Here is a 19,456-nt window from a genome sequence, read left to right as displayed (position 1 = left end):
TAAAGGGAGGAATAATAGGTGAACCAGTATTAAAGGAGATTAGTTATCCTTGAATAGAATGACTTGAAAAAGAAACAGTAAATGAAATTGTTAGAAAAAATTACGAAACAGTGCCCAATAAATAATACAACCACTATTGAATGTAACAAATGTTAATAAATTTAAGACTGATGAGACAGTATATGTTAAAAGGATTAACAAGAGCAATAAATATTGGAAGGAAACAGAAATTCTTTCAACTGTTTAAAGACACATATATAATATTAAGAATCCCTCATCCTGAAGTGGTAATACACTTAGGTGACAAAAGTCATGGGATACTTCCCAGTATCATGTCGGACCTCCCTTTGCCCAGCAAGCTGCAGCAACTCAAAGTGGCATGGACTAAACAAGTCACTGGAGGTCGCATGCAGAAATATTAATCCATGCTGCATCTATAGCCATCCATAATGTTGTGTTGCTGGTGCAGGACCTTGTGCACAAGCTTACCTCTCTATTATGCCCCATAAATGTTCGATGGGTTTCATGTTGGATGATCTAGGTGGCAAAATCATTAGCTTGAATTATCCAGAATGTTCTACAAACAAATTGCAAAAAAGTGTGGCCCTCTTGACATGGTGCACTGTCATCCATAAAAATTCCATCATTGTTTGGGAACACAAAGTCCATGAATGGCTGCAATTGGTCTCCAAGTAGCATTTCCAGTCAATCGTCAGTTCTGTTGGACCAGAGGACCCAGTCCATTCCATGTAAACACAGCCTACACCATTATGGAGCCACCACAAGCTTTCACAGTGCCTTGTTGACAACTTGAGTCCATGGCTTGGTGGGATCTGCACCACACCCAAAGCCTACCTGAAATTGTGATTCATCTGACCAGGCCTCATTTTTACAGTCATCTAGGGGCCAACCAGTATGGTCACAAGTCCAGGAGAGGCGCTGCATGCAATATCATACTGTTAACACAGTTACCTAAGTCAGATGTCTGCTGCCATAGCCTACCAATGCCAAATTTTGCTGCACTGTCTTAAATGATATGTTAGTGTACGTCTGACATTGATTTTTGTTGTCATTTCACAAACTGTTGCTTGTCTGTTAGCATTGACAACTCTATGCAAATGCAACTGCTCTTGGTTGTTAACTGAAGGCCATTGGGCACTGGGTTACTTCAGTGAGAGGTGATGCCTCAGATGTGACATTCTCCACACACTCTTGACACTGTGGATCTCAGAATACTGAATTCCCTAATGATTTCCAAAATGGAATGTCCCATGTGTCTAGATCGAACAACCATTTCTCGTTCAAAGTCTGTTAACTCACGTTGTGCCACCATAATCACAATGGAAATCTTTTCATATGGCTCACCTGATGACAAATGAGAGCTCCACCAAACAGCGAAGTCATCAGTTCCATCGGATTAGAGAAGGATAGGGAAGGAAGTCAGCCACGCCTTTTCAAAGAAGCCTGAAGTGATGTAAGGAAATGACGGAAAACTTAAATCAGGATGGTCGGATGCGGTCTTGAATCATCATCCTCCATAATGTAAGTCCAGTGTGCTAACCACTGCACCACCTTGCTCAATAAAGAGAGAGTGAATTGTCAAGCTACTCAAAAAAGAATATAAAAGAAGATGACTGGCTCCACAACAATGACAACTATTTTATGGCACATACCATAATGATGGGGATGGTTGTGACTTTACAATTAAGGTTAGGAAACCAAATCAATCATATCTGCCAGGCTATAAGAACTGTGCACAATGGCCACCTTAAATTTTAGTTTTTATTACAATTTTGTATGTATTGCAAGTGAATTTATATAATGGCAGGTGAGAAAAGAGTGAACCAAACGTTCTTGTTAATATGTGTATCCATAATGTATTTTCTTTTCTTTTTTCCATCTCATACAGTATAAGCTCTATGTGTAGTGTATATAAACGCAGAGGGAGTGTCGGGCTGGAGGCGGCTTTATAATACAGAAGATGGCTACTACAAAATCCGAGGGGATAATAGAAAGTAATTCTGGTGTCTGTAGTAACTGCACTAACTGGAGGGATGACTGTTTTAAGAAATGAGTTTAATTAGTGTAAGTATTAAAAATAAAACATTGATATGAGGTCATTTTATTTATTGTTGCCAAGTGCATGGAAAGCTTATAGAACTGATAGAATAGTTTATGAACAAGTAGGGCTGACAAATTACAATTAAGGCTTGTTAAGTGAATAGAGGCAATGTTATACTGTCATTTTTCAGGAAGAATAAAGTCACTTACTTGTCACTTACATCAGTAACGTGGATACCTTGGAGCAAAAGAAAGTTCTTATGAATTACGAGAAAGATAAAGTGTGATGGGAGAATAGTTACGAAGTGATGTTAGGTGAATTCCCTGGATCGCTATTTTTGTTATGTTAAGCTGAGGAGCTGATGATGGTAACAGAAGTATGTAGGTAATGCTTGGAGTAAACTGACTGTAATTTGAGATGCTTTTAGCTTCAGAGCACCCAAATGAAAAGGAAAAGTTGTCCTAAACAAACATGTTCTGACAGTGATATGAAATAGCTATAAATCAAAGGAAGTGAAATGGTTATCACTTGCTGAAGGTATAACAAATAACTGAAGTACCCAATGTTAACAGATTCACTGACATCGGGAACCGTTTGTATGAGAGAAAGAGTGAATGTATTTTTACAACAGAAATTCGTAAAGGTAATAAATGCTTCTCGGTCATCTAAAGTTGCAAATGGATTTGGTAAAGTGGAAAAGGGTGAGATACTGGAGAAAATGGTCATTTGAAGAGTTAGTTTGAAAGTTTCAAGATAAAAGGTCTCGTTATTCCCATTTTATTATTATTATTATTATTTTTTTTTTATGTGACTGATGTTAAAGTTATGAAAGCATAGAGAAGAAATGTTTCTACAGAAAGAGTAGTTGTTCTTTATCTACAGTTGAGAAAATTTATGGAAAGGAAAATGATAATATGAGTGTCTGTTCAAAGATACTTAAGTAGTATAGTCAGTCATTAACATTACTGTTGAGGATTATATAGTAATTATTGCTCTATTGTTATGGGAATCGTATTCTGCGACACTGGAAATGGAGGGGGCAATATGAGATACCACTTTCGTCTACGGATCTCTGTGAGTCTTTTAAAAGGAATTTTGTGCTTATCTGGCCATCCGAATATCAAGCTGCCGACTAAAGATTTTTTTAACAGTTGCGTAAAGGACAAAGTTGTGTCTTCTAATATATATTAATTGAGATTGTAATGTTATGTTGCATGTGTACCACACTGCTTGGGAGAGCCAAGGCAATTTCTGTGCCATCTACTTGGGTTAAACAGAAGCTTTTAGCTGGAAATGTATTCATTTCGTTAGCAATCAAAGCTCATAAACGTGTATTCCATTTATGAGTTTTTCTGTTTCTACGGTATTGTTATAAAAGCAAAATCAATTTGCATACTGTAAATTTGGCGCGGGGGTGGGAGGGGGGTGATAATTACTATAGGTAAAAATCGGCTAAGTAACTTTAGCTGCAAATCTCAAATTTTGTTCCCTTCCTTGATTTATAAGTACATATATAATAAACTTATTGACTGAATTAAAAGCACCATCATAAAACGTCTAAAGTTGCAAAGTTTACAGTTCTATATATGCAGAGTTACCATACATTGCCGAACTTATGTTTAAATTTAACATAAATAATTGACATTTAATTCTGTAACAAACCATGTAGCACAGAAGTGAGAAGAGAATTTCGATATGGAACATGATTTCCATGACGGCCTGATGATAAGCTCTGAATTACGTTTCCCAGCTCCAGCAGGCCTCTATTGATACATACAGCTTCCTGGAAAGCATCACCACAGGTGCCTGTTCTCTTTGCTCTTTCTGATCCTGCAAGATCTACCATGTGTAACTCTGACAGTAGTACATCATTTCTGGAAAAAAAAAAAAATATTTCAGATAAATATAGGAAGAAAGGTCAAATTACTTTCACAGGGCAATAAAAGATTTCTCAAGCCAACTATACATATAGCATGAGCAAAGACTATACTCCTCCAACATGTTAACCATAATGTCCCATCCTATGTAACACATGATATTTGTTACTATTATATCGTACACCAGAGGAAGCACATTATGTGTTGTTTCTCACTTAGTTAACAGCTATTACTGGGCTAGATAGGACGAGAATATACGAGTCATAAGTAACTTTCACGAATCACTCACAGAGTAGGAGCTTGTTTTCAGTTATAGATTTTGAAAAAAACACTACTTGAAGCAACACTAACAGGGTATTATAAATTAAACACAAGTTCAGCTTATAATGTGAAATTTCAGTGTCACTAAATGTAGCATGTTTGCACATTTGTGCTGCGTATGAAGCAGAAATCAACAACAAAAGAATTTACTCCTGTTAGTCAATACAAAACTGTGAAAAGAAAAGAAACAAAACAAAATTATCAAAGAACACAGAATTAAGAGATAAGATATAAAACATGGACAGTTTAGCTTTATGTATGACCAAATTGTTAGTGAATATGAAAATGACAGACATTACATAAAGATGATTCTCCCACCCAATTTTCTTTCTATTAAGGCCAAGATGGCCACAGTTTGGTAGATACTGTATAGTTTATACCTTTCCAAACCAGTAACGTAATTGAGTGGTAAAAGTGGAAAGATCATGAAAATGTTTTTCATGTAAACTATGTACTTGATAGAAGCCTCCCCAGGCAACTACCTTTACCTTAGCTTTTAAGGTGAAATAAAATGTTGTTTTATTACTTGATGGTATTAATTAGTGAATGAGAAAAATAAACAATCAGCTAATGAAAAGAGAAAAGGTAACCACTCACAATATATGAAGGGTAGTTATTGTTCCAATTATCACCTTGAAAAAATGAAGTTATGTAATTAATCTTTGTTTGTTTGCAGTCTGCAGTTCTGGTGCACAATGCATTCCCACACTGCAGTACCACTGCACACCACTAGAAGAGAAAAAACCAAATGGTGTAGCCTATTGATAAAGTGGAACCAATGAGTGGTCAGCAAGTACATATGCAAGATTCAAGATTGGTGCTCATGCTAAGCTTATGAACAACGAAATTCTTCAAAGTTAACAAACAAAAGAAGACAGGTCTACATTGTCCTGGCCAGAACAGTGTGGAAGCGAATGTTTTCATTAGTTTTCTCTGATGAAGGAAATTGTCCTAAAGCATAGTGACAATTTAAGTCTTGTTTATATGCCTTTCAACTGGTTAATGGTTCAGTTATTTCATGTGTGGTTATCTTTACTCTTTCTGTTATTTGTTTTCCACCCATGACCTTCTAGTGTCATATTTACTCACAAACATCTGAGCTATACCACTGAAAGTTTGCAATCTCGTAACCTAAAGATCAAGGGAGATAATTTATGGAGTGGTACACACAAGTTTCGATTGCTGTTTTTCGACTGTATAGAGATCTCAAGTTTGTCATTAGATTTCAGTTATATTCTTTTGACAAGGTACTAGATACCCACTGATGGGATGAAGCTACTGCTTGAAGGTAGCTATTGGCAGTGCTCTCACTGGGACGGTCCATTTAAAAAGTGTGTATTCATTTAAGGATCAGCAGAAGACGGGTGCAGCTAAAAACAATCTGCATACCAGCATAGCTTCTAAGTGCTATCACGACAAGGACTCAGATTAGACCTTAAATTTGTGCTCTATAGCCTTCATAAAATACTTCTGGCTTGGCTGACAGAAAGGGAGGCCTTACATCATGCTTTACAAGAAGAGTTTGAATGAACTTGTGGAATTTCAGGAACTTTGTTTACACACAAAAAAGAAAACAGAAGAATTTACTCGGCTTACGCAACGGAAACTCTATTCTGGTACTAGACCTGAGCCATGCAAAGATACAAGACATGTTACACCTTTACCATACATTCCATCTGTGTTTCACACATTTTATACCAACTTGAAAGTGTAGAACAACAAAGATGATAGTGGTTTAGTGGAAGAACTTAAATAAAGTCAATATGCACCATCCTGCAGGCATTTAATGGAACATAATAATAGTTAAAAATCCCATATTTTAGAAGCAACTGCTACATTTTATTACAATATTTAATAAGTTGTCTTTACAGTTTATGTATGTTATTGTATAGTGGGCATGCTTCTGTTAATATTATTTGTAAAGCTTTTCAATAAAGTTATTTCACTTAATGTTAAATACACATTTTGTTGACGGCAACATTGGTATATGTTAATTTTATGATGATATAAGTACTGAAACACGTTTTCCTGTGAAAACACTGAAAGCATTACTGGTACAAATGGGGGGAGAGGTCCCTCCAAAACTGTTAAATATAAATCATAATAAAATACATCACAAAATACACTACTCTTTAAACTATAAGTAGCAACAAATAAAATTGGATACATTCAAAATGTAAAAACTTACAGCATTTCTAATAAAGCCTTAAATATCTCAAAACTACATTTTTTGCTTACACCACAAATGTTCTCAACAGCTCAGTTATACGTTGTTGGATTATATTTATCAAATTTTGTTGTAGATTAGGATTTTAAAAATCGAGTTAGGTAACAGGATTGTCACAAGCTTCCCCAAGTGAAATTCCTTGATGTTTCCCTGATTTCCAGACAAGATTTAGCATTTCTCCCTGATAAATTTTGAGATATCGAGGGTAAATAAAGACATAAGTTGACAAAAATGTAAGGACTTCCATGTCTCTCCCCCGTTTTGTTTTAGGGCGCAAAAACAACTAGGATCATACACGCCCATGTCAAAACTGTGAAACACAAAGACAAATACAAGAGTTAAAAAAGACTACACGTCAATCCCCAATGACAGAAGAGAAGACACCTAAAAACAGGGACGTGGAGAAAGGTCTCTAAAATATGCAACAGAGCAATGGAGGTCCACAACCAAAAATTGAATGGCCTTCGCCATATTGCTACGACAGACAAAAACTAAAACGTGGTTGACAGCCCAGGCGTCGTTCGCTAGAATGGCCGATAACTCAGACAGCAAACCCAAATGGGAACATAAACAGTCAAAAAAGGGGCATTCCATCAGGCAATGGCAGACAGTTAAAAATTGGGCGCAATGAGCACAAAGTGGTGGAGAATGCCACTTAACAAATGGTGATGGCTAAGAAGGCAGTGACCAATATGCAACCTAGTTAAAATGACCTCTTCTTGGCAGGAGGGCCGAGAGGAGGTCGTCCAAGCTGCTGGAGAGGCTCAATAACCCAGGGCTTATTCCCATGAAGGAGGGACAAATGGCGATGCAAAAGTGGCACCACTTCCTGATAGATGGCAACACAGAGATCATCAGAGGGAATGTAAGAACTAGTGGGCTGAAGTACAAGGACTGCAGCCTTGGCAGCAGCATTAGGAGCCACATTTAATGTCAGACTGACATGATCAGGAATCCACATAAACATCACAGTGGTTTCATCAACGGTGAGCAAGTGAAAGTTTTCCTGGACCTGTTGCACTAAGGGATGGACTGTGTACAGTGCGTAGAGGATCTGAAGAGTACTGAGGGAAAGTGAGCAGATGACACAATTGAAAAGAGAGTGTCACCGGATGTACTCCATGGCCTGATACAGGGCAAAGAGCTCTGCTGTAAATACTTAGCAGTGTGCTGGAAGCCATTACTGAAAACGTCAGCACCAACAACGAAGGCAAAGCCAACACCATGGTCAGTCTGGGAGCCATCAGCATACACACAGGTACTATCGCGAAATTCTGGGCAAGGATCATGAAACTGAAGGCACTAGAACAATGCTGGTGTAGTGTCCTTAGGAAGCAAATGAAGGCCAAGGTGAACACGGGCTGCCGCATGAAGCAAAGGTGGTGAAGAATTCACACCCACCAAGGAAGTTGCAAGGAACGTGAAGCTAATCTGCTGGAGCAAGAGCTGAAAGCAAACTCCAGGAGGTAACAGAGAAGAGGGACACAACTGACAATCAAAGGAGTCATCGAAGGAGGCGGCACAGGATGGGTGGCCACGCATGACAGACAAACTGCATGTATATCAGCTGAGGAGAAAGTCACAATGGTAGGACAGCAGTAGTTCAGCAGTTTCTCCATACAGACTCTCAACGAGGCCAGTGTAAAAGGTGCCAGTGGACAAATGGAGGCCACAATGGAGGATAGTATTGAGACGGCATAAGAGGGACAGATGTGCAGATACGTAAACAAAGCACCTATCATAGTTTATTTTCGAAAGAACGAGGGAATAGTACAAACAGAGGAGGACGGTTCGATGTGCACCCCAGGAAGTACCACTGAAGACACATACGACACTGAGAAACTATGTACAGTGGGCTGCCAGGTAAGACATGTGGTAGGACCAAGAGAGTTTCCTATTGAGCGGGAGCCCCAGGAATTTCGTAGTTTCAATGAATGGAAGAGCAACAGGCCCAAGATGTAAAGATGGTGGGAGAAACCAATTGCACTGATCTTGTCAGTGGAAAAATGAAAGCTATTGTCGATGTTCCATGAGTAAAGACAGTCGAGACATCACGGAAGACGTCACCCAATGAGATAGATCCGTGAAATTGGCATTGGTGGCAAAATCATCAACAAAAAGGGAGCTGGAGATGCCCAGAGGGAGACAGACCATTACAGGCTTAATGGCGATAGCAAAGAGGACAATGCTCAGGACGGAACACTAAGGCACACCGTTTTCCTGGATAAAGTTGTGCAACAAGGCAGAACCCATACATACTTTGAAAACTCAAGTCTTTTAAAAATTCCTTAAGGAAACAGTGCAGGCAGCAACGGAAGCCTCACATATAGAGAGTACTGAGGGTACCAGTCCCTCAGCAGGTGACGTAGGCTATCTCCAAATCGAAAAACATGGCCACAGTCTATGATTTCTGAAGAAAACCATTCATGACATGGGTGGACAAAGTGAAAAGATGGTCAACTGCAGAACGGCACACTCGAAATCCACACACTGCAGTGGTTAGTAAATTACGAGACTCGAGCCGCCATACCAGCCAGGTATGAATCACATGTCCATCACCTTGCAAACACAGGTGGTGAGAGAAATGGAGCAGTGGCTAGAAGGAAGGTGTTTGTCCTTACCAGGCTTAGGTATGGGTATGACAGTGGCTTCATACCAGTGTCTGGGAAACATACCCTCTGTCCAGATGTTGTTGTACATATTAAACAGAAAGTGCTTGCCCGCAAGAGAAAGGTGCTGCAACATCTGAATGAGAACATCGTCTGGCCCTGGGGTGGAGGATCAGGATGAAGTGAGAGCATGACCTAGCTTCCTCACAGTAAAGGCAGCACTGTAACACTCAAGATTCTGTGAAGAGAAGGGTATCGCACAAGCCTCCTCTGATCGTTTCTAACGAAGGAAGGCAGGGTGACAGTGGGAGCTCAACATTTCTGTAAAGTGGCGGCTCAAGTTGGTGGTGGTGGTGGTGGTGGTGGTGGTGGTGGTGGTGGTGGTGGTGATGGTGGTGATGATGATGATGATGATGATGATGGTTTGGTTTGTCAGGTGCTCAACTGTGGTCATCAGCACCCATAGAAAGTCCCAATCGTTACACACTCTAGCTTTTTCACAGTCCAATCTTGCCAGTGTCACAAATGATGATGATGAAGTGATGAGGACAACACAAGCAACAAATCACCAGGCAGAGAAAATCCCCAACCAGGCCGGGAATCGAACCTGGGACCCCATGATCCAGAGGCAGCAATGCTAGCCACTAGACTACGAGCTGCCGACGTGGCTCAAGATGTTGGAGATAGCAACAGGGTCCATGATGACATCGTCTGCTACTGTCAGGCCGGAAATCGGGCTATGGAACTTAGTCCCCGAGAGCCATCTGAGAGGCAGAGCTGGTGGAACTGTTAAAAGAACTAATGAATGAAATCCAGCTAGCTTTTTTGTTATCTTGAAGAACACGACGACACTGTGCAAGCATCTGTTTATAATGCATGCAGTTTCCCATCATAGGTTGACAGTTAAAAACGTGGAGAGCACATCTCTGCACGCGAATTGTGTTGCGGCACACCCCAATCCACCAAGAGATGGAACACGGCGTGGTAAAGAGGAAGTGCAAGGAATGGAATGTTCTGCAGCAATAAGGATAACGTTTGTAAGATATTCCATCTGGTCATCACAACTGTGGAAATCGCGTCTATCAAAGGTCGCCAGGAATGAGTAAGGCCTCCAGTCGGTCTTAATAAGCTGCCATCTGGGTGTGCATGGAGGTGGAGTAGGAGTCAGCAAATGGATAGCATATGGGAAATGACCGCTCGGGTAGGTGTCAGGAAGAATGGTCCACTTGACATGATGCACAAGATGTGTAGTGCAGAAGGATAGGTCCAAATGGGAATAGGTGTGCGAGGAGTCTGAAAGGAACATAGGTGCTCCTGTGTTAAGGCAGAAAAGGTTAAGTTGATTAAGAAACTCAGCCAAGAGGGCATTTCTCGGACAGGTTCTGGAGAATTCCAAATGGAATGGTGAGCATTAAATTCACAGAACAGCAGAAATGGATAAGGTAGCTGCCAATAAGCTGGAGTCAGTTGGCCCTGGTGACAATGGATGACACAGGGGTGTAAATCATACAAAGGCAAAAGGTCATTTGAGGAAGGAAAAGGCGAACTGCAACAGCTTGAAAATGGGTAGTTGGGGAGATGGATTGACTATGAACATCATCCCATATGAGCAGCATGACTCCCCCATGACAATATATATATATATATATATATATATATATATATATATATATATATATATATATCACCTAGTAGATAGTGTCGGAAGTTCCATGCGGCTTTTCATGGATGATGCTGTAGAATACAGAGAAGTTGCAGCATTAGAAAATTGCAGCGAAATGCAGGAAGGTCTGCAGCAGATAGGCACTTGGAGCAGGGAGTGGCAACTGACCCTTAACATAGACAAATGTAATGTATTGCGAATAAATAGATAGAAGGATCCTTTATTGTATGATTATATGATAGCGGAACAAACACTGGTAGCAGTTACTTCTGTAAAATATCTGGGAGTATGGGTGCAGAAAGATTTGAAGTGGAATGATCACATAAAATAAATTGTTGGTAAGGCGGGTGCCAGGTTGAGATTCATTGGCAGAGTCGTTAGAAAATTTAGTCCATCAACAAAGGAGGTGGCTTACAAAACACTCGTTCGACCTATACTTGAGTATTGCTCATCAGTGTGGAATCCGTATCAGGTCGGGTTGACAGGGTTATTTGGTAAGCGGGATGGCGTTACGGAGATGTTTAACAAACTCAAGTGGCAGATTCTGCAAGAGAGGCACTCTGCATCACGGTGTAGCTTGCTGTCCAGGTTTCGAGAGGGTGCGTTTCTGGATTAGGTATCGAATATATTGCTTCCCCCTACTTATACCTCCCGAGGAGATCACGAATGTAAAATTAGAGAGATTCGAGCGTGCACACAGGCCTTTCGGCAGTCGTTCTTCCCACGAACCATACACGACTGGAACAGGAAAGGGAGGTAATGACAGTGGCACGTAAAGTACCCTCCACCACACACAGTTGGGTGGCTTGCAGAGTATAAATGTAGATGTAGATGTAGATGGAATGCCGACCTCGGGTGGAAGGTCAAAATGGGCCAGGAAGAAATTCAAAAGCTCACAGCGGTCATGAGGATGCTATTTTGTTTCCTGAAGACAGAGTACAAGTGGACGCTGTGATTCTAGAAGCAGCCATAAATCTTATTCACTGGATAGAAGGCCACGAACGTTTCATGGGAGGGGAGTCATGATGAAAAAATGAAGGGGTGTCAAGTCGGCAGCTGCCGAGTGCCACTCTGTGAAGACTCGCTGGTACAGGGCACAGAGACAGGAGGAACCTGCTCCATGAAGTCCACCTAAGTATTGGCTTTCTTCTGCTGTTAGCGTGCGGGGTCCAATGCAGAAAAACGGTTGGCAGAGTGTACAGGCGACAAGGAGGCCAGCCAGGTGAAGGTAAAATATGGCAACACCGTGGAAGAGAATCTTCGAGTCGGTGAAGGAGAAGACTGTTTGCCTTTGTTGAACTTCTTCAATCTATTCCGATTAGCAGAGAAACACTCAGGTTTTGGTTGGCTGGAGGGATGTAGGAATTTTCATGGGACTATACCTTCTGTCCTTCCCAGCCTGTCAGTTGCGTAGCTAGTTTCTTTGCCCCATGAGATGAAAGTTTGATGGCTTGTTGCGCAGCTGGACGAGGGCACTGCGATGCTACCATAAGACTGGGCGATTTCACATATTCAGAGCTGAATCTGACGTTGCAAGTCTGCATGGCTATATCCTTCATGGAGCGAGATGTAACAATAACAGTACTGTAAGTACCAGATGGTAGAACACAGGGTTTGCGACTAGCCAGACTAGCCAATGACTTGCGAGCAACCGGATAAGGAACTTTTTCCTTTACCCGGATAACATGGACAGACCACTCACTAAGATACATGGGACAATCTCGAGAGGAGGTGGCATAGTCACCAGTGCAGTTGACACATCAGGGAGAAGGAGGCGCACAATCACCCTCTTGCGCATCCCTAACACAGGTTACACATTTGGCCGGGTGTCGACAAGACATGAGTGTGGTTGAAATGACGACACTGGTGGCAGCGCATGAGGGTCAGAACATACGGTCGGACAGTGAGAATCTCATAGCCTGCTTTGATCTTGGACGGAAGCGCCTCTCTATCAAAGGTGAGAAGGCACTAAGGTGGCATCTATCTTTTTCATCACCCAATGGACGGCAATGACACCCTGATCAGAGAGGTATGTTTGGATTTCAGCCTCAGTCAGACCATCGAGCAGCCTATATAACACCACAGGAAGCATTCAGAGTTCTATAGATCTTGACACAAATGGGATAGCCCTGGAGAAGTGACGTGGCAAGCAGTTGTTGTGCTTGGGAATCAGAAGTAGTCTCCAAAAGCAAAGTGCCATTCTATAAACGAGAGCAGGATTTCACAGGGCCAGCAACCGCATCAACATCTTTCTGAATAATATACGGATTTACTGTAGCGAAGGACTGACCGTCTTCAGTAAATGAACCCATGAGGAACCGTGGTGCAGCTGGGAGGTTCTTTGAATCGTTAGCCTTATTCGGTTTAGGTTTTTTAGAAGTTGATTGGGAAGTGAAGATGATTGGCTCATTGCGAGAAAATCCCCCATGATTGCCAGTGTGTCTGATGGCATGCTCCTCCAAACTGGGGGCCCCTTCACAAGGGGGCACCCCGCCTTAGGTGATTGTTCAAACATCAGGTCACAACTCCCAGACACCTGACAGAGAGCGACCAATCAGCAATTTGGGAAGGTAGTAGCTCAGGTAGTCACCCTTCCCTGGTCCTGATCTGTATCAGGGAGTATGTGCGAACTCCACCTGTCGACGCGGGGCTGGGAATTACCAATTGTCCAGTCACCTGTTACATGTCAGACACGTGGGCCAGCCTTCAGAAGCGCACAGGGAGGAAGAAGAAAAAAGAGGAGCCTCCAACACCAAAGCAGATGAAGGACAGGAGAAGGTGAACGAAGATAGGAAAAAGGAATGTAAAACAATGGTGAGACTGTTCTTATGTCAGCTAGACAGTGTGAAACATTTCCAAAAACACCCCAGACATGTTCTCCAACAGATGGGAAAAGGAATAGCAAGAGGATAGACATGCACCACAGAAGGGAAAGATGCTGCAAAAGCTGAGGCCCCATGGTAGACTGGTAGATTTCTCCCCCGTGTGAGCAAATATCTTAAGAATGAGGGTTGACTGAAAACTAATGCCTCCACCTTCGTAACTCTTTAAAAATTGGCAGCATTGGTATGCGGCAGGTACTGGCTTGTTCCATAGCCTTAGCACTGAACGGTTATGTTGTACAGTGTAAAGTATGGAACCCTGTGCAGACAGTTGGTCAATGTGATTTAAGGAACGTGCAGTCATTGAATTCTTGACAGCAAAAGGTGTCACACCAAAGGAGATTCATCAAAGAATGAAAGCAGTTTACGGTGATTGTGTTGATGTGAGTACTGTGTGCCGTTGGTTTGGTTTGGTTTAGTTTAGTTATGTCATGTTCTGTAGATCATTTTTACAATTACTTTATCGATATGATGTGCAGCAAGTCAGATTACAAGATATATATACACACATGAATAGTGCTAATATTAATTTTACTGAAATTGTTAGTTCTACACATGCAACTACATTTAGAGGCACAAATTTCTTACCAGTTCTGAAACAGAAACTCGTCCATGGAACAGAAGGAGTTGTCCAAAAGAAATGATTTTAATCTAGATTTAAAACTTGATCTGCTACCTGCCAGACACTTTATGTTGTTGGGCAAATGATAAAAGAACTTTGTTGCTGAATAATGTACTCCTTTTTAAGCAACTGACAGCTTCAATAACGGATAGGAAAGGTCATTGAACGCATGAACATTACAGTTCTTCGCGAATTGAGATGGGTTATTTATAACTAATTTCATTAGCGAATATATGTACTCTGATGGTGCAGTTAAAAAACCTAATTCCTATAATAGGTGCCTTCATGATGTCCTTGGGTGAACATCACAAATTATTCTCTTTTGTGCAATCAATACTTTATGTCTAAGTGGTGAGTTACCCCAGAAAACTATTGCATAAGAGATTATTGAGTGGAAATATGCAAATTACGTTAGGAGGCTGATCTGTTTATTACCAAGACTAGCAATTATACGAAGAGTAAAAGTAGCTGAACTTAATTGTTTGAGTAGCTCAGTAATATGCTTCTTCCAGTTCAAGTTGTCATCAATGTGAACACCCAAAAATTTGGAGAAATCTACCCAGTTACTTGAGCCCTGTTCATATGCTACATCAATTGTTGGTATGACTCTACTCGGTATACAGAACTGGATATAGAGAGATTTTTTTTTGATATAGAGAGCTTTTTTTCCCAAAATTAAGGGAGAGTCCATTTTCTGAGAACCATTTAATAATTCCTTGAAAGACATCCTTAACAATATCTTCAGCTGCTTTTTCTGGAATGAGATTTATTATAACATTCATGTAATCTGCAAAAAGTACAAGTTCTGCTTGCTGAACATTAAGTGAGAGGTCATTCACATGAATAAAGAACAGGACCCAAAATTGACCCCTGTGGGACTCCCTATGTGATAACTCCCCATTCACTAGAATTTACTGCCCTTCCAACATTATTTGTGTTACTCAGCACAACATTTTGCTTTCTGTTCGATAAGTATGATTCAAACCAGCTGTGTGTATAGCCTTCAGTTCCATAAAACCTGAGTTTTTCTACGAGTGTGACATGATCCACACAGTCAAATGCCTTGGAAACATCATAAAAAATACCAACTGGCGATAATTTGTTATTTAGGGTTTGTACTATTTGATGGGTATTGTGTAGATAGTATTCTCAGTCAAGTAACCCTTCCGGAATCCAAACTGTGACATGCTGAGTAAATTATTTTCACTTGAATGTAAGACTACTCTTGAATACATAACTTTTTCGAATATTTTAGAAAATGAAGTCAGCAACAAGATTGGTCTATAACTATTTAAGTCACTCTTGCCCCCTTTCTTATGAAGAGGTTTGACAATTACGTATTTCAATCCGTCTGGAAAAATTCCCTGTGCCAGCGAAGCATTACATATATCACTAAAGACTCCACTTATTAAATTAGAACAACACTTCAAAATTCTGTTAGAGTCTCCATCAACACCACATGAGCTCTTGTTTTTCAGTATATTTATAATTCCCTTAGTTTCAGTGAGGGATGTTGGTGCTATTTCTAAAGGCCTAAAGTCCTGGGGAATGACATTTTTTCTTCTTCAACTGAACCCTTTAAACCTATTTTTGCTGCTACATTCAGAAAGTGATTGTTAAAAATACTTGCAACTTGTGAATGATCACTCACAACATCATCATTTAGCTTTTTGCTATAGTATGCTGTGCACTGTCAGGCTGCCCCGTCTCCCGTTTGACAATATTCCATATAGTTTTAATATTATTATTCGCTTTATTAATTTCTGTCAGAACGCATACGCTTCTTGACTTCTTAATGACTTTCCTTAAAATATTACAGTATCTTTTGTAGTAAGCAAGTAATGTCGGATCCTGACTTATTATGGCCTGTCCATATAGTTCCCTCTTCCTCTTACACGGCATCTTAATTCCCTTAGTAATCCATGACTTACTTAACTTTGTAACGGCTTTTTTCAATAACATTTCAGGAAAGCAACTCTCAAATACTGAGACAAATTTATGGACGAATAAATTGAATTTGACATCAGCATCATTTTCTGTGTATACTTAATCCCATTCTACTTCTTCTAGGCTGCTCTTAAAACTTTTTCTACCCTGTTTGCATCAATAAGCCTTCCTGCCTTGTATGAACCTTCCTCAAGCCTGTAAGGTGCTATATGTATTATTTCCATTAACTGTGCATCATGATCAGATAGCCCATTAACAACTGGGTACACATTAATTGTTTCTGCCTGAACACTGTCTGAAAATGTTATCGATAAGTGACCTACTATCCTGCTGCACACGAGTTGGAAAATTTACAACAGATACTAGACTGAAACAGCCAAACAAAGATTATAGCTCATTTTTCCTATTCGTATCTTTTAAGAAATCTACATTAAAATCACCACAAACCAACTAACTGCTTCTTTTTGTCTGACAGGTAGTTCAATAATAACTCTAGAGTTTTCATGAATAGCTGAAAGTTACCTTGAGCGGATCTGTAGATTGTCACAATTACTATAGAAGTATATTGCAGTAGCAACTCACAAACACATGCTTCAAGGATCTGATCTACACAAAAACTATGTGTTTCAATATGTTTTACTTTGTGTCCAGTTATTATATCAGTAGCAACTCCTCCTTTTTCCATGTTGACTCTACATGAATAAGATGCTAATCTGTAATCCCTCAAATTTAACTTCTCCATCCCTGTGGTTACATGGTGTTCAGATAGACACAAAACATCTATACCTTCAGAATTTACCCCATTTTCTAGGCATACAAGAAGCTCATCTATCTTATTTTTCAATTCTCTAATGTTCTGATGAAATACACAAATTTTATTTCTTTGGATACTGTTGCAGACATTATGGCACTGTTCTGCTTTAATTTCGTTCAATACTTTCTGTCTGTAACCTGACTCTAATCTAAAAAATGTGTCCCTCTGACTCCAGTAATCACAGGTATTTTGTCATGTGTGCATGTGGCCCTCCTTACATTTTCTGCAAGAAAATCAACTAATCTATCTTTTCCTCTCCTATTCAGGTTCAGGTCATGACTAGTGTAGCCCAACCTCCCAATCGCATCAACAGGCACAGCACAGATATGAGATTTAGTTTCTGCCAACAGTAACCCCTCCGGCTCTCTCTTAACACAGTTGACAGCCATATTAACCCAAGGCCGGTCATGGCACTGCAAAACATCCACAAACCCCACACAAGTGTGAGATGCTGCTGCTCCTATTACATCCAGGTCAAACCTAATACTATAATCTGAATTGCTAGCCAGGCTGTTTCCTGCTGCTCCCACTATAAGAACCTGGTCCTCACCATCAAAATCTTTGCACAAGGCCCCTAGGTTTTCTGTAACCTGACTACACTTAGCACTAGGTTCCATAATGCTTGTGACCTGCTACTCGACTCCTAGCCTAACCTGTAGAAACTGGCCTCCGCCTCTCCCCTGACTGCAACCTAACAGCAAAACTCTTTTCTTTCTGCTTGACTTTACTCCTGACCTAGCTTCACAATTGTTACTATGAGTCCGCTGCAGCCTACTTTGCTCAAACACTGTTTGAGGCTCTTCTACTTCAGGTAACAGATCAAACTGATTGCTCACTGGAATCTGAAATGTGATTTCTGGGGTTTTCTGCTTCTGACTACAACTTGTTACCTGTTACCAGCTCCCATTGACTCTTTCCCCCTTCAACCTGTCTAATTCGAAGTACACCATTTCTAGTTCAGCCTGAAGGACACAAATCTTTTTTCCCTGTTTCACAATTTTCTTGCCATGGCTACATAAGCGAGTAAGTTTAAAAGATGCTGAGGCGGGAACATTGACGTGTATGACAAACAAAGAGTTGGACGTCTTGTGACAGTAACCACTGAATTTCACAAGCAAAATGTTGACAGATTGATTCAGAACAATCATCGTATCACTCACAGAGAAACTGCAAGCTCAACTGGCATTTAACAAGAACGTGTGGGTCACATTATTGCTTTGTTTGGCTATCAGAACGTCTGTGTACGATGAGCTCATGTGTCACCACAGCAGAACTTCAGAGACTGAATCTCACCACTGTACGGCATCCTCCATACAGTCCAGATTTAGCACTGTTTGAGTTCCATCTGCTCTCAATAATGAAAGATGATCTGTAGGGTTATCATTATGCTTCTGATGAAGATGCTGACAGAACTCTGAGACTGTGGTTGCGGAAACAGTGTGTTGACTTCTTCCGTGACGGCTTCAGAAAACTTGTTCATAGTTAGCAGAAATATATCCAATTGGCTGGTGATTTTGTGGAAAAGGGAATATTGGCAATTAAAGATCACATTCTACGGATTATTTCTGTGTTTGCATTATTATAAAATTTCCATCCAAACCCAAATAACGAATGTGGAGGCATCACTTTTCATTCAACCCTCGCACTAACATCAACATTTTTAGTAATGAACTATTGTTAGATTGAGAAAGTAAAGCAAATGATATATGTCTTTCATTAAGATCACTTTTGTTATTTTATTTCAATAAATTGAAACACAGTTGAGATAAAAATGTGTGTGTCCTTGGAGTAGAAAACAGATTTGAAATACCTTCACTGATTTCAGAAATAACCTCAGAAAAAAGTAGGTCTCTTGAAACAAGTGTACAAGGCAGGGAAGATTCGTGCAAATCAACACTATAGGTGACCACCAATAAAATGTTGGTTCTGCTATGTTCATTATTGTCAGTAATTAGTCACTGTGTTAGGTTTATTATTTTACAGGTATTAATACCAGAGAAGGAAAGTTGCTACTCACCATATCGCGGAGTTGCTGAGTCGCAATAGGCACAACAAAAAGATTCACCAACACCTTCAACCTATTACCCGGAACCTATCCTCCTATATAAAAGATACCAACCATTTCCTCGACCGACTCTCCACAGTTCCTGTCCCTTTACCACACGGTACCCTGCTTGTCACTATTGATGCCACCTCCCTGTACACTAACATCCCTAATCCCTATGGCCTTACTGCTATCGAACACTACCTTTCCAGATGCCCTATGGATTCCAAACCAACAACCTCCTTCCTAGTCTCCATGACCAACTATATCCTCACCCACAATTACTTCTCCTCCGAAGGCATTACCTACAAACAAATCCGCAGTATGGCTATGGGTACCTGCATGGCACCATCCTATGCTAACCTCTTCATGGGCCATCTAGAGGAAT

General features: G+C 40.5%; 1 protein-coding gene across 7 annotated transcripts in view; it reads right to left on the bottom strand.

The window, feature by feature from the left end:
* The window catches only part of LOC126249129 (kinesin-like protein KIF22), a 317,400-nt gene that overhangs the window by 141,875 nt on the left and 156,069 nt on the right, over positions 1-19,456 (bottom strand). For all 7 annotated transcript variants that reach the window (XM_049950791.1, XM_049950819.1, XM_049950826.1 and 4 more), the window contains one exon: positions 3,725-3,936. In XM_049950791.1, coding sequence (XP_049806748.1) covers positions 3,725-3,936 — 212 coding nt within the window. The remainder of the gene's footprint in view (positions 1-3,724; positions 3,937-19,456) is intronic.

The sequence above is a fragment of the Schistocerca nitens genome, chromosome 1, assembly GCF_023898315.1.
Source record: "Schistocerca nitens isolate TAMUIC-IGC-003100 chromosome 1, iqSchNite1.1, whole genome shotgun sequence".
In the NCBI taxonomy this organism is placed as follows: domain Eukaryota; kingdom Metazoa; phylum Arthropoda; class Insecta; order Orthoptera; family Acrididae; genus Schistocerca; species Schistocerca nitens.
This window is presented reverse-complemented; position numbering and strand designations above follow the sequence as displayed.